We start from the raw sequence: 15,561 nt of genomic DNA, 5'->3' as shown, positions 1-15,561 counted from the left end.
GGAAATAGCCCATAGCGACTAAATGGTGGAGTTGAGATTTAAATCCAGGCTTTTGAATCCTACTAATATGGGTCATTCGATCACTTTCTACACTCTCTCTCAGAGGATGCTAAAATGAGAGTTACCTGTCCCTCGAAAGTAGGAAGGAATGAGTCTGCACAAGTCAGCCCCCGGCCTTTAGCAGAAATAGAGCTTTGTTAAGAGTTCAGGAAGTGGTCGCAGACAGTGGACGTAGGATTCCTTCGGTTAGAGTTCTTAGAATGACGAGACCGGGCTGAGCACCAACATCTAAGCTGCAGGTGAAAGGAGAGGAACTCCCGTTCTCTGCTTCCGCTTTTGTCTGCTCCCCCTCCCGCTGCGGCTCGGGACTCCTACGCCCCGAGTCCGCCCGGCCGCCCGAGGGCGCCCGAGGCCGAAGGGGGCGTTGCGGCACCGCCCGACGTCGCGCCCTCGGCGGCTGCGCAGACGCACGTCAAAGCCGGGCTCGGGCCGGGAGCGGGGAGCGGCGCGGCCTGGGAGAGACTGAGACTCCGGGAGCCGGGCGAAGGCTGTGCGGGGCCCCGCAGCAGAGCCGCAGCCGGAGCAAGCGAGCGAGAGCAGCAGTGCGGCGGCCGCCGCGGGAGTCCCTGGGCCGCCGTCCGCTCGCGCAGCCGCCGCTGCTGCCGCGGGATCCTGTCACCGGGAGCAGGAGCGGGCGGAAGACAACGGAGGGGCCGAGCGCCCAAGCCGCGCCGCGGGGACCGAGCGAGCAGCCCGAGGCGGCGGCGGCCGAGGACGGAGACGGCGACGACGCGGAGGCGGAGAGGGAGCCGCCCGGCCCAGCCCCGTGAGTGACCCCCAGCCCGACCCTTTTCGAGGCGCGGACGCCAGCCCGGCTTCCGCCTCCCTGCCCCGGCCCGTCACCGGCTCCGGGGCTGCCTCCATTTTCTCGGGTGGCGGCGGCGGCCCCAGCCCGGGAGTCGGCGGGAGCGGCCCGGCCTGCCCTCTCCGCCCGGCCCGGGCTCCTCGCGGAGCCTTACCCTCTCGTCCTCGCCGGCGCGGCGCCCACGGGCCTGCGGCCGGGTCTCCGGAGGCCCCGTGCTCTCCTGCCAGCTTTCCGCGGTTCTGTGGCGGGGCTGGCGGCGTGGGGGCGTCTGCGGCCGGAGCCGGGAGGACAGGGGAGTGCGGGCCCGGGTAACTGTCACTCCCACTGCACAAGGGCTCCGGCCACCTCGCTTCTGGTCCCTGGTAAACTTCCTGTTATCAGGAGGCGGATAGCATCTCTGCGTTCTTCAGTTCGGGAAAATGCCTAACCGATTTCTGGTTAGGAATTGTGCGGTCGGAGCGTTCCCGAGTTCGGTTGAACCAGCCTGCGCGCTGAGTGCGTGCAGGCGCCCTGGTCGGTCCGCGCCAGAGGGATTCAAAGGGGAACCCGGGCCCGCGGTCCCCTCCCCCGAGGAGCTTACGCTGTGGTGCAGGAGATAAGGCTAGTACACAAATAACCACGATACCGGGAAGGAGATGATAAGTCCTGTGAAAGAACTACAGAATGCTAGAAAGCTACCCAGGGAAGACCAGACTGATCGATCACTTCCGCCTAGCAGAAATCTGGAAGGCTTCTTGGGCGAGGCGGTACAAAGCGTGTCTTGAAGGCCCGATGGCATTTGGGAGAGGGGAGGGTTGCAGAAGAGAACGGTATGTGGAGGAGCCGCAAAGCTAGAGGACAAAGGTAAAAAGGTATAGTCTAGAAATAGTAGATAGTGCAGTTTATTGCGTAGGGCCACAGTGGGGACTGGGGGTAGGCCAAAGAGTTGCTGGGGGGGGCAGATCGTTGAGTGCTGTAGAGGAGCCGTTTGAGTGGCATTTTAAGGAAACTTAGAGCTGATTTCTCAGTGACTCATGGGCCCGGAAATGTAAGCTAGGGGATATTAAGGGCGCTCTTGTGAAAGAAAGGAGAGAAGGAGGCCCAGTAAAGAGGTGACATTCTGTGCCTTGAATATAATGCAGTTTGAGATCGATTTTGACAGCTTCCCGGATATTCAAATAAATCCACGTCCAGGCTAAGCAAAGGACCTTTTGCAAAAACCTTCTTTAGATATAAGGCTCTTAAGAAGTAATGGAAAGGTGTGTGTAAAATGAGGTGTTTCTGTTGGTGCAGTTCACTAAAATGCATCAAAACTTCTCGCACTGTGTATTAGGTGTCTACATTTTGGAACTACTGAACTGAACATAACTTAGTTCTTTGAGATGGTTTTTGTGTAAAGCAGTCTAAACTGATGCTTTAAAAAATCAGATTGTCACTAATAGAAAGTTGGACATAGAACCTTTTCTTAGAAAGGTAAAAATTTCTTTATTAGTTTTTAGTTATGAAAATATTTATAGGAGAGCCAGAAATGAAAGTCTTTGGCTTTATTTTGTTCCTTTTTTCCAGATTACTAGCAAATAATTAGCACCTTTATTCGAAGTCTAGAAGTATGGTCTATGGAAGCAGCTTAGAACCTGTGTTGGTTTTGTAAGGACTTATTTGTTGTTTGTTTATATGACAAGTGAATGCCAACTTTTTTTCAGTTAAAAAAAAAGACTTTTGCAGGAAGTACTGTAGAATTTTTAAAAATTATCTTATGTAATCTCACCACTTATGTTACTATTAACATTTTTGCATATTTCCTTTTCAGTCTTTTTATGTTTTTTTTTTTTACATAATGAAATAAGCTATGCATATATAGCTTTTCTTAGGCTTTTCATTTTTGTCATTGAATATCTTCATATAAAAATAGTTTTACTGAAGTGTAAGGGAAGTCTTTCTTCTTAAGTGTATTATTTTTTCTGACAAGATAGCCTTATTTACCTCAGATAAAATGCAGTAGTCATGCTTAATAACTGTTGCTGTGGACGGAAATTTTTCTAAAGCCTTCTTGTTTGAAGACTATTTTTTAACTTCTCTGTAAGATTTGGATCCTATTGCTTGTTGAATGAAGAAAGGTTTTATTACTTGGGATGTGTGTTGTCATCAGGTATGGAAGAGATCACACATTTCTGCTATATGAGTGGATGTACTTTTTTTTAAAAGGCACTATAAAAAGGTTACTTTCATAGCTGGTATAATATCTCCCATACACTGTGATGCACCTCCCCTTCCCACTCCACCCCATCTCCCCCCGCCCCTAAAAAATAGTCTTTATACTAAGGCCATCCATATAGGTTAACTACTTTTTGATCATAACATCACAAAGATTCAGGCTAGGTGTATTTCATTTTTCTGTCGGTATTTCTTTAGTAAAATATAGAATTTGTTGTGAAATAATTTGCTGCTGTAACAAAAGAGACTTTTTTTTTTTCAAGGCAGATCACTTTAGTTCATTAGCAGGTTCTTGTTTAAACCAGTTTTTTCCCTTGTGCTTTACAGTCTAAACTGCATTAATGAGGTCTCTGTTTCTCTTTCTAATGGCATTTAAAGTGTGATGCTGAGTTAGACTATAAATTTTCATAAAGTTACTGTAAAGGAAGAGCTGAGAAAGCCCAGTTTAAGTATGGGGCTTGGTTTTATAATCTGGTCTTATTTTTATTTATTTATTTTAATCTTTTTGGCTGCGCCCCGAGAATGCAGGATCTCAGTTCCCCGACCAGGGATCGAATGAACCCATGCCCCCTACAGTGGAAGCACAGAGTCTTAACCACTGGACCGCCAGGGAAGTCCTAATATGGTTTAATTTGAATCTTTATTTGTATTTTGCAAATGTGTATACCACAAGGCATCCTTTATTACTTTTGAATATTTACTGATGTATTTTTCTTTTGATCAACTTTTGTAGGTTATAGATTTCTGTAATTACTGCCATATTTTACCAAGCGTCTTTTTTCCAAGAGGGGTTGTTCATTGATCATTCACAGTTGTGCCACCTGTCATAAAATACAGACACAAACCCAAATCCCACCCCCCTACCTCCACCCACCTCACCTTAGCAGGCAAATACAAAATCCAATATATACAGCAGGATTTCATCATTTCAGGTAGTGTCTTCTGGTTACCTTTCTGGTGGTGTCTCTATTTTAAACATCAATTTCCGTCTTCCATGGCTTCTTTTATTTAGAAATTTGATTTTACGGGTGTTTTCTGGTGTTAATAGAAGCAGGAGTCTGATAGGTGGATTAGTGTATATAATGGCAAAATGTTGGAAAAACTTTGTTGTGTGATGAAATTGTGGAAAAGAAGATCAAATCTTAGAAACTCTGTGTTAGGTTGCTTATGACTTGTTTTGTTATTTAATTATTGAGATATAAAGATCTTGTGTTTGTGTGAATGCAGATCAAGCCAAGTAGCCTAAACATTGCGTAACAGTTTGGTCATCAGTCTGTAATCTGTTTTCTATTGGAGAGAAGGCTAGTTTGGAGCCATCCTTAATTAAAGAAGGAATTGATCTATGGGACTTCTTACTTATGTGTCTCACCACTCAAATGACTATCCAACTGGACCCTAATCACTACCCTGTCAGTCCAGAGTATGAGGGCAGAGCACAGTGAGGCAAATATTTGTACCACCACCATTTATAGAGTAGACTTGTCTGGGAGTAAACGCTAAATGTTTGTTCTGCTTCTGTTTCTTAGGCCTTCCACGGATTCTGAAAAGAGTTATTGCAAGACTAGGTGGCAGATGATAGACTGTGGTGATGAAATTAAGGTTAACAGCTTATTGCAGTCAGCATTTTGCGGGGGTGTGTGCACATGCATGTGTGTGCAAGTGTATGTTGTCCTCCAATGTGATTTGTTTTCTACCCCACTGAGCTTCCCTGGCGCCACTGTGCTTTTAACTTTTCTCTTGAGATAGAAGGGGTGAGGGGATGGCAGAATTGTGGGTTTTTAGCAACTGTGATGTTAAGTTGGCAGAGGAAGGAAGAGTGGCATGCAGAGAATTGCAAGAAGTCGGTCAGGTGTGAAGTAGCTCCAAAGGAGGGAGGTCAAGCCTGCCCTGGCCGTTTATGTTGGCAGTGTCTGGCACATACCTATTTGCATAACCCTTAGTACATTGTGTCTAATTTGAGATTTCCATACTCAGAATACAGTGTTTAAGTTGTAGGTTTGTGTGTGCTTCTTGATATGTATATGTATATATTTTCCTGTGCATGGTTACAGAGGCAGAAAATGTAGTTAACCAATATTTAGTGGCATTCTGGTTTTATATGATAATTATTCCTTAGGAGCATTATCCAGCAGATAAATTTTTATAACCAAGGAAGTATGATAATGTTAAAATATCACAACACTTTGATTATTTTAATAACATGTTTGAGAAACAAAATACACATTTTGTAGCTTGATCTTAAGTTGCTACTTTATAACTTTGTCAAATGAACTGTAGTTTTTTCTTTTACAGGGTACCCTTAACATGTTAGTCACTGTTCTCTCCCTCCACAGTAGATTATGTATCAGCTGTATTTGGACACAAGGAAGAAATAGCATTAACAGTTTTCTGTTTACATGTCTATAGTTTAAGGCCTGCTCTGGGATTTATAGGATTCTGAGAGCCAGTATTACCTGTGGTTAAAAGCACAGATGCAACCAGACTCCTGGATTGTTGAACCCCTCAGCCCTCTTATGGGCTCTGTAACTTCAGGCAAATTCCTTCACTTCTCTCTAGCTTAGATTCCTTGGATAGGAATGATACAGACCATCTGAGAAGATTGTAGGGGGATTAAACGAGTTACTATGTCTAGAGTGCTTAGAACAGGGCCGATTCATACTGAGTTTTGTGATGGTGCTGATGCTACACTGTTTCAAGTAGAAGAGAGCTTTAGGAACCCTGTAGTCCGAATGGTTCTTCCTGCACCATAACTGGAATGGGGTGTGGCTGACTTTGAGCTGTAACTGGTGGAGTTTTCTGCGAGGTGGAGTCACTTGCGTAGGGTTGTGCTGCTTATTAGCTGTAGGACTGATGTAGACTCTGGTTCTTTGTTCTTTATCCAGTTTGCTTGAAAGAAAGTTAATTTTATACTTTATGCAGTAATGTCTTCTTTGAATTTTTTCACAAAAAATTTACAAAGATTGTATTCATATGTTAAATGTTTTATGGCACTTAATCCTTTTTTTAAAGGTGTTTAATATACTAATGTTTATAATCATGATGTAGATGACAAGTTTTTTTTGGAAGGGGGGTAGTTGTATGAATATAAAGTTGAAATAGGTGAAGAATCAAGTGGTATTATCCCCCAGCATCATTACAGATGGAAGCCAAGGTGAGGGCATGTCCAAGGTCACACAGACATTGAACAGTTGAGCTAGGATTTGAACCCAGATTTGCCTCACTTCAAAATGTGTGCTCCCGGAAACAGTATGACTCTCTCATATGACATAGTTTTATCTCAGTCCATAGGGTTTTGGTTTCTTGCTGACTTCTTTTGATTTAGTACTTTAGAATGAAGGTTTGTAAGTATACCTAAGAGGGTATTAATAGGTTTCTAGGCAGCAACCACATGTTGTAACACAAAATGAGATGTTTTCTTCTAAATGCTCTAGTTGTATAGAGTCATAATTTGATTAGTGATTATTAGGCCAGTAAGTAGTGTTTATTTTTCATGTTGGTCTTGTAGAGAAGATGGGAGGCTTTGTGTTATAGTGGGCAATGCAGAAGCCTGGGAATTGGAAGATCTGGGCTGGGTCCTGACTCGTTCACTAATCACGTCACTCTGGGCAAGTCTTTCCACCTCTCTAGGCTTCAGTCGTCCCATTATTATACTAAGGGGACCAGACCGAAAAGCCCTTTCAGTCTCTTTTGCTCTTATTTTCAGTGATCCTATGTGTAAGCTTTCTGTAGGCTTTTCCCCCCTCTACTGGACACCTCTCCTTTTGCCTGTGGTCTTGAAGTCAGTTTCTTTACGTGAGCTCTGTGGCACGTAACCATGCTTTTACATTTTTTCTTCTGGTTGGTCAGGTGCCTCGTGTTAGTTCACAATGCAGTAGTTTTCTGCTTCAGGTAATGTTACATCAAAATGTATTTATTTTTCAAATTTTCTTCTTTTGTACTTATGAATAAATGGTTACGATCTAGTGTTATGTGGTTGTGAAGTACAAGCTTAGTAAGTTAATGATTAACAAATCCTCAAGCCTCACATCTAGTTTCACTGTCAACTTTTAAGTATCAATACTATATGTTGTGAAGTGTTATGAGCTGTTTGTTTTGCAGAAAGGAAAAATATTAACTAAAGGCAATGTGAATGGAAAAGAAAAGACCAAAAATGTAGAAACAGATTTGAAGATGTGAAGAACATGCTCAAGATAGTATTCTTTGGTTATAATTGGTACTAATCCTCTACCTGTGAAAGGGTGGTAGGCTGGCTTAGATCATAGGATGGTTTCTAGCCCAGGGTTCTGTAACTGATAAGAGATGAGAGTGATATTCACCACCCCTGAGCATTTATGACTCCTCAGACAGCTATTCTGAATTAATTTGTTCCACAGGCAGTCTTTACTGCCCATTATAATGGGTCCTGTTCTATATGTCAGTCTCAGAGGTTTCCTAGTCCAGGTAAACAACTCTTCCCCTCTTTGATGGCATGTTATCAGCCAGTTTACTTTTTCTGGATTCTCCAGCAGGGAGACAGAAACTCAGGTCATTAAAATGATCCTTGCAGATCTTTCGGTTTTCTGTTTACAATATGGTTTTATGAGAGATTAGTAGTTGGTAGGAGAGATTCCAGAGAAATTTTAAGTTTAGAAAGCATTGGATTAAAAACAGTTAATCAGTTTTTATTTTTTGATGATGGTCGTGTTATTGTTTTTCTGCAGAGCTTTTCAGAGTTTTTAATGATGTGCATTTTGACTGTCCAGGAGGGAAATGTAATGTACAGTATTTCCCAATTTTCGAGTTTATTTGGTAACAAGAACACCTCCTTTCCCCAGGAAGTACCCACAAACACCTTGAAGGAGGGTTCTGTTGGAACATAATTTGGGAGAACCTCTTATTTCCATACTTATTAGTATGGAATTCAAAGCATTTACTTTTTAATTGGAATGATTACTTACAGCAAGTTGGAATTCAATTAAGGTTGGAATAATTTATTTTCAGTTTTGTTAAGTAAAAGAATGAACGCTTTAGGTGAGTGGCTTTTCAAGCTCCGCCCCCCCTTTTTTTGAACTTCAGCCCACAGTGAGAAATTCCATTTTTAATCAGTGACCCAGCACATATATAAACACACTGTCAAAACTGAAAAAGAAGTTTCATGAAACAATACTTAGGCCTGCCTATGTACAGTGCATGTGTTCTGATACTTCTTATTTTGTTCTATTTTTAAATGTATGTTATTAGTTACTGAAATAATTCACCATTCAATTCGAGAAACACTGTGAGGTTACATGAATTTATAAACTCTTAAGATTTAGAGTGAGAAGATACTGTCAAGACTGTTTTGTGAGTGAGAAAACTAAAGCTCAGCCTAGAAGAGGAAGGGCTCTCGCTTTAGAATTCCTGGATTTAGATTCTGGTTGTGTTTTCTTGGGCAGGGTGTTCTGTGTCCATTCTGCTTCAGCTTTCTCATCTGTAAAATAGCAAGAGTAGAACCTACGGATGAAGTAGTCTTGAGGATTGGAGGATTCAGTAACAAGTGCTTTGCATAATGTGTCTGATATGCTTTAAGTGCCCAATACCTTTTAGCTTTAATGATGACTGAAGTTATAAAACTCCTTCTGCACTGTACACACTTTCAAAAATATTTTAGGACTTTGAAAGTGTTAAAGTGGCCTTCAGGTGAACCTGAACTCTTTTTGATCTGTAGCTGGATATATCATTTGCTCTGATATCAGCCCTTTGGAATAGTAAGCTTTAAAATAGCCGTAAGGACCCACTTAAAGTTGATTTGCCTCCTAATTGTAAATGGACTCATAATTGCTTCATGCCATATTATTGTATTTTTTAAACTATTTTTTAACAGTATCTTAAGTTTAGAATAATCTTTCTTTATAGCATGTAATTAAATACAAATAAGTACATACCTATATCAGTGGTTAATTTAGTATTCTTACAGTTGTAGTTCACTAAAAGAAGAACAAGGTAAAAGTTGTTCTTTCCTGTTTTATCTCCATTTCTGCATTTTTTAAATTCCCCCATCCTCAGTATTTTATAATGCTATTGAGGGTTTAATTTTTGTGTCCTGACCTAAGAAAAGGAACATTTAGAGCGTATTAACAATGGTGGGGGCCAAATCCAGTTTGTAGACTGTTCTCCATTGTCCTGAACTTAGCTGGCTGCTTCAGTCATTTTTGTCACCTGTTGAGGCATTTACATTGTCCATCCCTAATTAAATTTTCTCCTGTTGTTTCTTTTATTGCCCATTTGTCCTCAGTATGACCTGAAGTTTCTGAAATGAGAGGTTCTAATCAGCATCACTGAGGCAGACCAAGTCAGTATTAAAGAAGCATAAAGATTCTGTACTTGTGTAAGTAAGAGAAATGAGGTAAAAAGAATAAATAATTACTAACATGGCACATATATGTTACCTGCTGGTATAAAGTTTAAGACTGCTATATATATTTACCTCATTTACTCCTTTAATAATCCTATTTTCATTACCATATTTTCAGTTGAGTAAACAGAGAAAAAGAAACTAAGTAATTGATCTGAAATCATACACCTAGAAAGGGGCCCTAAATTTGAAACCCTGGTCCCGGAGGGTGCACTTGTATCCCACCATACTCTGTTGCCTTCACCACAAGGTATTGAAATGTAGAATCATCCTGGAACATAGGAAATTTCTGTTACAGAAACAGATGAGATCAAGTTTTTTTGGTCAGGATGTGTGATATCCTAGGACACTGAGACAACTTGCACATTACTGAGTAGCTGTCAGGGGTCTTTGAGGATCTGTGAAGAGAGAGAGCTGTGCAGGAAGAGGAGAGAAGCTAATGTACTGTTCTTCCAAAAGAGGAAAAGGTGGAATCCACAAATCATAGACAGTGAACTTGATGATTGCTGGACAGATTCCAGAAAGGGGTGAGTCCTTAGCAGAGTGTTAACTTCTAGAAGCTACCGTCCATTTATTAACTATTTCTTTTCCTAATAGGATTCTATTAAGTGTGTTGGATTAGGATGTAGCCAAGATATGGATCTGTAAGGATTCATAGTTTCATTCATATTTGAGATTGTCTGAAAAATGTTAAATCGTATAATTTAAGTTGGAATATTTTTTAGGACTTAGAAGTCATTTTGATGTCTTTACAAGATCACTTTACTTATGTTTATTGTATTAGAATATAGCTTTATAATAATACACTTTTCCTAGGCTGCATCTGGCAAATCAGTTGCAGATACAGTGGCCCGCATCCCTGTGCCTTGCCTTCTCAAGTAGGCAAGGAGGAACTAGAACTGGTACCATCTTCCTGTATGTGCACACAGCAAAGTAAATACTTCCTAGTTTTATATTGTTAGAATCATTCACCCCTGTTCTTTAAGATTGGTCATAACCCATTTGTTTACCCAAGAGCTAGTCTTGCTCTTGTTCCTGAAGACTACCTAGTGAGTGACTGGAAGTAAGTTGATGGAAGAGGACTGGACAGTAGGGGAGTGCACTCCATCCTCACAAAAGCTAAAACCTTATGAGGGGGGGTTAGCTTTTTTCTCTTTTATCTTATGAAAGCTCCCCCACTTTTAAAATTAAATGTAGTGAGGGATGAGTGCCCTTAGCCTAGGCTATCATAGGTGTTTGGAAAGGGCACAGCTATCTTTTGCAGATGCTTTTGTTGTTGTTAAGAAGAGGAAGGAATAGGGAAGAGGAACAAGGCATAGCAGTGCATCCGGAAGGAAGTGACCAGAGAGAAAGACAGTGGCTCTAAATTTGTATGTCATGTGCAACTTTGAAAGAGCTAACGATAAAGGTGGAACTGGTTGCTTTTAGGAATTGTCTTAAGAGCTGCTGCACTTCAATAGATTGTTAATCATGGAATATATTACATGTATATTAAAGGCCGTGGCCTCCCAACCAAAAAAAGGAGGGAATCTTCAGACCTCTATAATATAGACAGGATAAGTTCTTTTAAAAATCTTGAAAAACGTATCAATAAACGATCTCATTTATTCTAGATTCTACAAAAATACCAGGAGGTATAAAATTCATGTTTAAAAACCAGCATGAACTCTTAAAAACACAATAAAATATAAGAGAGACAACCTGCTGAGACATTACAAAAGAAGAAAACTATGTTTCGATTTCACTTGTGGAAATAGCCATGAAATTTCTCAGTAAAACACCAGCAAATTTAATTAAATAGGAAATTCTCTTAATTAAAGAAGACAAATAACGCTTGGTATTTACTGTGTGCCAGGCATTGCTCTAATATATTATCTCAGTTAACAGTCCTCAAAACAGCCCTAAGAAAGAGGTGGTTATTATTACCCTCATTTTATGCGTGAAGAAATTTAGGCCAAGAAGTTAAATTATATGTCCAAGGATAAATTGCCAGTAAGTCACAGAGCCTAGTTTTTGAACCCTTGAGGTCTGGTATCAGCATACATTGAACATGCGGTATCATACCAGTATGTGCCAAGATAACAATGCTAATTCAACAGTTCTTCCTGATTATGAACTCTTTAAAAGAATATCTGTTTTAAACCAACAGCAAACAACCTACTAAATGGGAAAACATTGGTGGAATTCCCCTTGAAATCAGAAAATGAAACAAGCGTGCCATACACCTTTGATGTTTGATATTATCCTGGCCAATGCAAGAATGCATCAAATAAAAGGTATAACTGCTTGAAAAAAATGGTGGAAAATAGCAATATTTGCAGATGTTGCAATCTTAAACCTAGGAAAACCAACAGAATCAACTGAAAAACTAAAAGTGAGAGTTTAATAAGATAGGTGTATACCACATAAAGATATTTAAATGTTGGTAGCATTTTTCTTGTTAGCAATACCCAGTTATAAAAATACTGGGAGAAAAATCTCATCATAGCAACAAAAAATAAAATTCCTAAGTTGGGGGGATTGATATGAAATGTTTAGGATCTCTGAAGAAAACTAGTATAAACTTAACTGAGTGAAAAAAAGACTTAAGAATGGAGAGTTACCATGTTCTTGAATGTGAGTACTGAATGTTATGAAGCAAGAAAATTTCCCAAGTTAAATTAGTGTATTCTTGGCCAGAGAATACAGTCAGATTTTTAAAAAGTCAACTTAGGGAGTTCAGTGAGAGGTATATATGCACCTAATACATAAGTAAAATCATACATCAGTGGGGAAGGAGGAAGGAGTGTTTAGCAAAAGATTTTTAGATAATTTGTTATTTGGGAAAATCGAGTTTGATAATTAAGCTACCCCTTTATGAAAATAAATCTGATGGGAGAATGAGAAAACAAATAAAAACATAAATTAGAACATTTATCTGAATATTTATCAGACCTTTGGATGAGAAGCAGGCTTATTTCCATTGCTGTCAAGTGATTGAAAGGGAAAAGACACTAAGGTAAATATGCGAAAAAACTTTGCATAATGATAGACAAAAGGTTAATATTTACTTCAGTAATAGTAAAAGCTCATACAGACTGATAACTGCCATTTATTAGTAAGCTCTCCCCGTGTTTTCAGTACTACCCTGGGCATTTTATTCATGTTAAAAATTTAATAGTCATCCTATCATTTTGTAAATAATCGAGACTCAGAAAGTAAATGTTTTGCCCAAGAGCTTTTGTGCACACTTGTACTAAATGGCGGGTCTTGGATTCCAACTTGGGTGTGATAAGATCTTATGTTCTCAGCTCTTAAAAGATGTTGTTTTTCAAACAGGTTGTAAGACTAAAAGCACTGGATAAATGAGTAGTCAATTCAGATAGTGGCTAAATAAAAGAAATTCAAATAAACAATGGGGCAGAGGCTGTTAAATAGAGATTTTAAAAACTGATAATGCTTATGCTACTAGGGGTGGGTTGAGACGTGAGATAAGGCAATTTTATGTACAGCCTGGCCCTCTGTATCCACAGGCGGGGGTTGAGCGGAGTTGGTTCCAAGGACCCCCATGGATACCAGAATATGCCCTTATGTATAAAATGGCATAGTATTTGTTTATAACCTTTGTACATCCGCCAGTATATTTTAAATCATCTCTAGATTACTTATAATACCTAATACAATGTAAATGCTATGTAAATGTTGTAAATACAGAGTACAATTAACCTTTGGGGCAAATTAGATCAATTGGATCAGCTTGTTCTGATCCCTTCAACAATGAGAGCAGGATAGGATGAGTCAGGATAATATTTAAGACATAGGGGAACTGGCAAATTGTTGACTACCTGGCCTGGAGCAGAGTAGTTGGTGGGAGATTCAAGAGTTAAGTTATTCCATGACATGGGCATATTCTTCCTGGTGAATTGTAGATGTTTGCTGATTTGAAATACCAGATATTGCTAAGAAAGACTTATTTTCATCATCACTGACAAGTATTTATATGCAGGTGACCCTGCTAGGCCTTGCTGTAGGTGGAGGGTGCTTTGCCTTTGCTAAATCAGAGTAAATGAAATAGAAAAGTTGGCTGGTCATAGGGGAGGCAAGATGGCCATAGTTTAGTAGGGGTAACCAAATGTCTTGGCTTGCCAGGAAAAGTCCAGGTTTATGCCTGTTGTCCTCACATAATTATTCATTGTGTCACCCTTTATTCCCTGAATTGTCCTGGTTTGGATGATAAATTATGTCATCTAACATTTAGCAATTGCAAAACTAGCTGTTCTTGGACCCCTTCCCTGCCTTATTTACTTATTTATTATTTTTGATGCTTAAGGAGCAGGGTTGTCTCTCAGATCCTCAGGTGTCTCCTCCTAAAGTAGCCTGATTTTTGAGACATTTATTCTGGAGCCATGGCAGCTATCTGATTCTTCTTTTGAACCAAAAGACTTTTCTCTCTGAATGAGAACTCCGATGTTCTAACTCTAAAATGTTCTGCTTTACCTCAAGTCAGACATTTGAATGGAGAGATTCTAAGTGTAAACACCTTGTTTTTGCCCCAATTCCCTCTTTCACTCTTCCTCCACTCATATGTGTAGCTTCTCAGGAACTACTGAAGAAAGAGAAGTTGTGGAGTTCTAGTTTTTAAATGGTTGTTGTTGGATGCCATATAACTCTGAAAAAGACTTTTTTTAGAAGAAAATTTGTTTTTGAGGTATAGTTGATTTACAATGTTGTGTTAGTTTCTGGTGTACAGCAAAGTGATTCAGTTATACATATATCCATCTTTTTTCAGGTTCTTTTCCCATGCAGGTTATTACAGAATGTTGAGTAGAGTTCCCTGTGCTATACAGCAGGTCCTTGTTGATTATCTGTTTTATATGTAGTAGTGTGTGTCTGTTAATCCCAAACTCCTAATGTACCCCCCCACACACCTTTCCCCTTTGATAACCGTAAGTTTGTTTTCTATGTCTGTGAGTCTGTTTCTGTTTTGTAAATAAGTTAATTTGTGTCATATTTTAGATTCCACATGTAAGTGATCTCATGGTATTTGTCTTTCTCTTTCTGACTTACTTCACTAGTATCTCTGGGTCCATCCAAGTTGCTGCAAATAGCATTATTTCATTCTTTTTCATGGCTGAGTAGTATTCCATTGTGTGTATACACCACATCTTTATCCATTCATCTGTCAGTGGACATTTAGGTTGCTTCCATGTCTTGGCTATTGTAAATAGTGCTGCTGTGAACATTTGCGTGCATGTATCTTTTCAAATTAGCGTTTCCTCTGGATATATGCCAAGGAGTGGGATTGCTGGATCATATGGCAACTCTATTTTTAGTTTTTTTAAGGAACCTCCATACTGTTTTCCATAATGGCTGAGCCAATTTACATTCCCACCGACAGTGTAGGAGGGTTCCCTTTTCTCTACACCCTTTCCAGCATTTGTTATTTGTAGACTTTTTTGATGATGGCCATTCTGACCCATGTAAGGTGGTACCTCATTTTAATTTTAATTTGCATTTCTCTAATACTTAGTGATTTTGAGCATCTTTTCATGTGCCTATTGGCTATCTGTATGTCTTCTTTGGAGAAGTGTCTATCTAGATCTTCTGCCCTTTTTTTTTTTTTTTTTTTTGTGGTACGCGGGCCTCTCACTGTTGTGGCCTCTCCTGTTGCGGAGCACAGGCTCTGGACGCGCAGGCTCAGCGGCCATGGCTCACGGGCCCAGCCGCTCTGCGGCATGTGGGATCTTCCCGGACCGGGGCACAAACCCGTGTCCCCTGCATTGGCAGGCGGACTCTCAACCGCTGTGCCACCAGGGAAGCCCCCACTTTTTAATTGGGTTTTTTTGTTGTTGTTGCTGAGTTGTATGAGCTGTTTGTGTATTTTGAAAATTAAGCCCTTGTCGGTTGCATTGTTAGCAAATATTTTCTCCCAGTCTGTAGGTTGTCTTTTCGTTTTGTTTATGGTTTCTTAAAAGGACTGTTTAAAGAGATGATATACCTGTATTTACTACACTTATATATTTATGTAATCTTTAATTCTTAAACGTTTCCATATTTCTTCCACATTTCAGAGCAACTGTTTTCAAGGGAAAGATAAAGGGTTTCATAAAATCATCTTGAGAGTTCACTTTAGGATGTCCATGGGAAAAAA

The 15,561-nt window shown here is 40.2% G+C and overlaps 1 protein-coding gene across 13 annotated transcripts in view; it reads right to left on the bottom strand.

Annotated features, from left to right (window-relative positions):
- LOC137226116 (bcl-2-binding component 3, isoforms 3/4-like) overlaps window positions 1-15,561 on the bottom strand; it is a 60,686-nt gene that overhangs the window by 24,278 nt on the left and 20,847 nt on the right. For 12 of the 13 annotated variants that reach the window (XM_067740265.1, XM_067740267.1, XM_067740264.1 and 9 more), the window contains exon 2: window positions 126-826. In XM_067740265.1, coding sequence (XP_067596366.1) covers window positions 372-826 — 455 coding nt within the window. In that variant the 3' untranslated portion in view covers window positions 126-371. Of the gene's footprint in view, window positions 1-125; window positions 827-1,019; window positions 1,530-15,561 lie in introns of those variants that run through there. The other variant, XR_010944189.1, reaches the window with a different exon arrangement.

Source organism: Pseudorca crassidens, chromosome 6 (assembly GCF_039906515.1).
Source record: "Pseudorca crassidens isolate mPseCra1 chromosome 6, mPseCra1.hap1, whole genome shotgun sequence".
NCBI classification, from domain to species: domain Eukaryota; kingdom Metazoa; phylum Chordata; class Mammalia; order Artiodactyla; family Delphinidae; genus Pseudorca; species Pseudorca crassidens.
This window is presented reverse-complemented; position numbering and strand designations above follow the sequence as displayed.